Genomic DNA, 6,800 nt, shown 5'->3' with positions numbered 1-6,800 from the left:
AAAAAAATGGAACAAACTTTACTGGGTCAAAAAGAATTTTTTAATCATCATTTTTTTTTCAATCTAAAATTTTAAATAAAAAATCCAACATAGGCTACATGAAAATTCCCCATCTACAAAATTTAGTTAAACATAAAAAAGAGATCAAAACCCAATTTAATTGATTTAGTACATATAAACCATCAAACTTTGAATAATTGCAAGTGATGGTGATTTATCGCTTAATGACTTTCCTTAGAGAAAATCATTTAAAAAAGAAAAAAAGATTGAATTGAATTCTTATATAATTATATTCAATTTTTACTTTCTTTTTAAAAATAAATTCTTTAATTTTAAATATGGAAATTGATAGAAAAGAAATTAATTAAATTAAAATTTTATAAAATTTTAATTTTAAAACAGGGAAAATTCTTTTAATATTTTTATATGTAAAATATTTTATTGAGACTCAATTTATTATAAACTCAATAAGATTATATATAAAATTTATATATTTAATAAATACATATTTTAAATTTATAATAAATTAAATTAAAAAAAAAAAAAAGCAAATATGGCGGCTGGTTGTGAAACTTCGGGCAAAGATCCTTCGATGGACGAAAACATGTCTTTCTATAATGCTGTCCCCAAAACGCGTTTAAAGTAACGAGGTTGCTTCCGAAACATGCATGGGCTAGGCGATCGCAATCGCAATTTAATTCAAGCGTTCGATTTAAACCCCATGACGCACCAACACGACCAATGAATTTTTCACGCCATGCACACGAAACATCGCTTAGAGGGGCAGTCTTTTCTATCACATTCGGCACTAGCCAAAAGCTTAATTTCCATGCAAATAGACAAATTCACGGCCTAAATCTAATGAAGAAAAAAAAAAATTATATAAGACACGTATGAAGACAAGCAACACATGACATGATAATGAAGCAAATTTGGCCATGCCAACATCAAATAGCTAAAGTAAAATTTATTAAAATTAATAAAACAACTAATTAACAGAAAAACACTATTAAATAAAATTATCTATAATATTTGGTACTGCTGGGAGTCTCTTTAGCCTAGTTTTAACGTCTTATCAACTTGTAATATGGAGACAAAAAATAAAGTTGGTGACTTATTAGTTAGTCACTCTAACGCTTAAATTATATTTTAATAAAGGAAATTACTTTTAAAATAATAGAGAGAATTCAACAATAACTTTGGCAGGATAAATGTACTTGATTTATGAGTTGTTTTTAATATTTATAAATTGAAAGTTAAAAGGCTGTTGAAGTTAGTAGTGAAAATCTCAACATGCTCAATTGCTGTCTCGAAATTTTTACCTATAAATCTGCTTCCATTGTTGATTTGTTTTATTGATGCTCGAATAGGTATTGCTTAGGCATTTTGGGTGAACATTCAATCCTACTGTCACTTGAATGTGTTTACTCATATTTATGTTCGGTTCAAATTTGTTCGACCCATAATTCTTGCATTGGCCATTCCAACCAAATTGATGCCTGGAATGGTCAGCCCGAGCCATATGAGCCATATGATGCTCATAGAGGATACTCTTCATAACTTTTTCTCTGTTGACTTTTGACTGAACGTTTAACTCTTTGACTATTATGATGGTTTTTTTATTAAGTGCTAACTCTTTAATTATATTTTAGATCGAGCTATATCATTAATATTAACAAAATATTTTATAAATTTCATTAATAATTAATGTAATTTTCACCCATCAATAATTTTATTTAAATTGATTTCATATATTAAGACTCTCCTTATAATTTTATATAATAAAAAGAAAAATTTAAACTATATCCAGTGAAAATAAAGAAAAAAAAAAGATAAATATAGATATGCTATATATCCAAATTATTTATAATTGATGGCAATAACAAATATACAACATTAACGATGATATTTTTAAGTTTCTGAAAAAAAAATTATAGAAAATCAATTATTTTTATTAATTTACATATTTTAGATGGCAATAGGCTTGAGAACATAAGAAAGATTCTGTGCTATCCAAAACGCGGTTCCGTCGCTGTTATGGATACGCCAGAGAGAGTTGGGGTTAGTAATAGAAAGAGAAAAGGAGTAAAATAATAATATATATAAAGTTTATAAATTTTTTAATAATAAATTTAAATTAAGGTCTGAAAATAAAATAGCATAAAATTAAGGACTAGTCAGTAAATTAATTTATTTTTTGTTTTATCAAATCATTTAATGAGAATGCTAAAATTAATATTAATAAATTGATAAAATTTTTATTAAAAATAAAATAATTTTATTTATAAATAATAATAATAATAATTATTATTTTTATATTTTATAAGTATCCGCAATCAAGACTATTTTTATTTACGTTTGATTAAACTATTAAGGATAATTGATAAAAAAATTAAGACTAATACTATTTATGTAGAATCGATCTATTAAAAAATAAAATTTTTTTAATTAATATTTTTTTATTTATAAAAATTTAAAAAATAAAAATATCAAATTACCTATATTAAAATACTCATCAATATAAATAATTATTAATTAACTTAATCATTAAGAATAAAATAAAATAAAATAAATAAAAAGAAAAAGAATAAACTTATGATTATATTACAAAAATTAAGGACCAGTCGATACAAATTATTCTCCTTCTCCAGCAAGCTCTTCCCATTCGACTTCTCCTTGACTCCTCAAAATATAAAATTCCAGACGAAATGACCAGAAAACGGAAGCGAGCTTAGCCCCCGAAACTCCAGGCAGAGATGGACGATTCCTTCGAGTCCGTTATTGAAAAGCAGCTCAGCGAAATTTCCGACGCCAAAACCTTACACTCTGATATCGACCTAGCTTTTAATCTCCAAATGGAAGAAGCCATAACCGCCTCTCTTTCCCTCCAACCCTCCTCCTCTGCCTTCAACTCGCCGCTGAAAATCGCCAGTTTCGTTTCCGTCACGAACAACGTCGACGAAGACGACGTGCTTCATGATTACACGGCTCTACTCTTGGAAGACATTGAGAGGTTCGATCAAGAACGCAGGGATCGGGAAGCATGCGAGAATTTGATGCGAGAAATGAGAGAGGATTTGGACCGTCGGATTCATGATCAGAATCTGGCTAACGAAATATTGAACATCCCCGATGACGAGTGGGAGAATTACGGGGATCACTATCATAGGCCGTACGGAGATGACGGCGGCTCTAGCTCTTCTTTTCCGTTGATTAACGAGTTAGCACTTGTGAATAGTGAGAGTTTTAAGGTGTATTGTAAAGGACTGAAGAGTAAAGAGCTGATTAGGGAAATGAATGTTGTAGTAGGTGGGGTTGGTGTGGCGATTTGTGATTCGAGGGACAATGTGATTTTTGAGGTGAGTAAGGGTTTGGAGGAGGATTCTTGTGGTAAAGGGAAAGAGGTGAGTAGTGAAGAGGCTGTTCAGATTGAGGCTTTGATTGAAGGGTTGAATGCGGCTTTGAGTTTGGATTTGAAAAACGTCACCTTCTTTTGTGATGACTTTATGGTATATCAATATGTGAGTGAGTCCATTTTTGCTTCCTTATTTAAGTACAAGCCTTCATTTGCCCCTTCTCAACTGTTGATTATAATTGAGTTTTTATTTGAATGGGCACGAGTGGAATCTTGAAGAATAAATCCAAGTGATTTTGAGAAAGCAATTATTATCATGCTTTGAAACGGTGACATTTTCTTTATTTCTTGTTGTTAATTGTATACTGGATATTCCTGTTGTGGCTTTGATGTATTGATTGTAGCCACTGTTGGATTTAAAATTTTGAAAGCTTTGTCTTATAGTGGTGTACTTAGTGCACTCTTGACTATGGACACAAGTTACTTTTTTCTTTCTTTTTTATTTTTTCATTGTTTAAATTGTGGGCTTCATAGGATTATATTTGATTTCATTCTAGCAATCTTAGGTTATTTGTAGGGGTGGTAACCGGGAATATCTTGATTTCTCTGTTTAAATTGGGAGGCTTGTAGCTATTATATAATAAATTTCTAATTAAATTGGTAGATCCATATAGCCAATCCAAATTTTTGGATAAAGGCTTAGTTGAGTTGATTGAGTTGTAGACGTGTTAAGTTTTACTTGTACCTATAAACTAACCTGTCCTTCTAGAACAGAGCTGCAACTCAGCAGAGTTTCAATTCCAATTAAGAAGTGATTTTACTTGTTGGAACGATATGGTTCAATGAGGTTCTTCTAGCTGTTAGCATGTGATTATTGTTATGGAAAATTTCTGATCACCTACTATTATATAGAAACTTGTCTTCCAGATGTCCTCTTTGGTTGGGCTAATGTGCAAAAACTGCAAGATTGATACTGCCAGAAATTTGGGAGACATTATGTGCCTCTTGATAAGAGAACTTGTGTATTTTTTTTTAGCTTGTTCTTAGTTTGAATTTTATCTTAGATTTCCAATTTCCGGCTTTGATTTGTTATCACTTTTGAAAATGATATTACAATAGTAAATATCATTCTGTTGCTATGAGGAAGTGTTTGTTCTTGAACTGCTATGCGGGGCCTTGTATTGAAATTTTTTTAAGTTGACTCTTTGTATCTGAAGGATATAGGGATCTTTTTCAGGAAATCTAGTTTTATAGTTGTTTTTGTTTCTAGTCATTTGTATACTTTGATATTTCTCTAATGTTCGGGTTTTCCAGGACCTGGATTGTTAGTGGTATGACATTTGTTATTCTTCCATATACAGGTGACAGGAAGAGTTCAACCAATTCAAAATAGAATTTCAACCTTAGTCAATCAGGTGTCTCTTCTTCAGAAAAAGTTTACAGATTGTAAGCCATCCCTTGTTGCACGTAATGATGTAAAGTTTGCCTTTAAACTGGCAAGAGATGCTATAGTTTCTCAGATAACCTGGTCTACTGAATCTGGCAAAGGCAAAAAGAGTTCGAAGGAGACTTGTGTAATTTGCTTTGAGGATACAGATGTGGGTCAGATGTTTTGTGTTGATGGTTGTCTGCATAGATATTGCTTTTCTTGTATGAAACAACATGTTGAAGTGAAGCTACTTAATGGGATGGAGGCTAGGTGTCCTCATGAAGGCTGTAAATCTGAAGTGAGTATTGATGCTTGTGAAAAATTTCTAGATCCAAAATTAGTTGAGATCATGATTCAAAGGAAAAAAGAAGCTTCTATTGCAGTACCGGAGAAGGTGTATTGTCCATATGTGAAATGCTCATCATTAATGTCAAAAAATGAGGTCCTGGAATACACCAATGCTTTTGTTGTTGGTGCTGAAAAATCTGGAGCTAGGAAATGTGTGAAATGCCATTATTTTTTCTGCATCAACTGCAAGGTCCCATGGCACAATAATTTGACTTGCTATGATTATAAAAGATCTAAACCTCCATGTGCAGAAGATGCAATGCTCGATTCCCTTGCCAAAAAGAAACTTTGGCGCCAATGTGTGAACTGTAGCCATATGGTTGAACTTGCTGAAGGTTGCTACCACATCACTTGCAGGTAATACATTCTTTGTCTGATTAATGTAAGTTGTGCAATTTCTCTGTGATCAGTTCTTAAAGGTCACATGCAACACTATTGAGGGCAAGGAAACTGCTTGACTAACCCCCACTCTGCCATCAAATTAAAAAAGAAAGCAAGATAATTCCTTCTCTCTAAGGTAATATCAGGGACTGAGTCTCTGTCTATCATGAAGAGGGAACGGTGACTAAGTTATAATATAGAATGTTACCCTACATTGTGAAGAACCAATCACTCTACTTTGTCTCAGTCTAATTAAAGATTTCTATTATTGTTAACTTAGATTCTCTAGGGCCCTTTAGCTAATGCATACAATTGCTTCTTAATTATTTCTTGGAAATTAAAATAACTGTTAATGAATTAGATAATGATGTTTGCCTCTACATTATATGAACTCCCCTACTAAAGATCTTTGCTTTAGTTTCCTCTTAGTCAAGAATTTGTCTTTTGCGTGTTGTTTGCTTTGTTTTTACAGATGTGGATATGAGTTCTGTTATACTTGTGGAGCTCCATGGAAGAATAAGAAAGCAACTTGTGGCTGCCAAATCTGGGATGAGCGGAACATTATACGCAATGGACAAAGGCAGTGATCTACTGTTACGATGCCTATAAACTAAGATTTATGTGTAGCAGTCTATCAACTCTTTTTTGCATCTTGTTTTTTTTACCTTGGAAATAGGACTGGAAGAACTTTTTGGTTTTTTGCATATGTTGCCAGCGAACTGGATGAAACAATGTAGATATACTTCACAAGGATACCATATTCACAAAACTTTTTGTTCAATTTTAGCATTCGGCGCTTTTCTACGCTTTGATTTATGTTTTGTCCTTTATGTAAGTTGTGGACTTATTTCTAGAGATATAAGGAAAACATTGTAGGGGTGTTAGAAGGCTTTGGTGAGTGCCTGTTTGCCACTGTTATTTAAATTACTATTAAAAAAATTACTTTTTCAAATATGTTAATTAGAAAGTATTAAAAAATAATTTAAAATTAAATTTAATAAGTTTTAATTTTAAAAATATTAAAATAATAAAATAATTTTTTTAAGTTATTTTTTAATAGCATTTAAATGGTATTTTCGATCCTACGAACATAATGCAACACAATGTTAAACAGAAACTAAATCTCTAAGACAATGCCAAACAGAAACTAAATCTCCAAGACTCGGTATGGAGTCGGAGATGCATGGGAATTAGTTGGAATTTTTATATTACAACGGAGAGCTAAGGCTCAAGAGAAATTGATCTTGAGTAACAATCGGATTGGACGGTGGTGTTCCCTACCATGTC

At 31.7% G+C, this 6,800-nt stretch overlaps 1 protein-coding gene across 1 annotated transcript; it reads left to right on the top strand.

Moving 5' to 3' along the window:
- Window positions 1-2,606: 2,606 nt before the first annotated feature.
- LOC110667350 (E3 ubiquitin-protein ligase RSL1) lies at window positions 2,607-6,317 on the top strand. The gene is made up of 3 exons (XM_021828161.2): window positions 2,607-3,521; window positions 4,717-5,489; window positions 5,986-6,317. Exons 1-3 carry the CDS (start codon window positions 2,757-2,759, stop codon window positions 6,098-6,100), a joined length of 1,653 nt encoding a protein of 550 aa, XP_021683853.2. The 5' UTR covers window positions 2,607-2,756; the 3' UTR covers window positions 6,101-6,317.
- The last annotated feature ends 483 nt before the right edge of the window (window positions 6,318-6,800 follow it).

The sequence above is a fragment of the Hevea brasiliensis genome, chromosome 1 (assembly GCF_030052815.1).
Source record: "Hevea brasiliensis isolate MT/VB/25A 57/8 chromosome 1, ASM3005281v1, whole genome shotgun sequence".
In the NCBI taxonomy this organism is placed as follows: Eukaryota; Viridiplantae; Streptophyta; class Magnoliopsida; order Malpighiales; family Euphorbiaceae; genus Hevea; species Hevea brasiliensis.
Note: the sequence above shows the minus strand (reverse complement) of the source record. Positions and strands in the feature narration are given on the sequence as shown.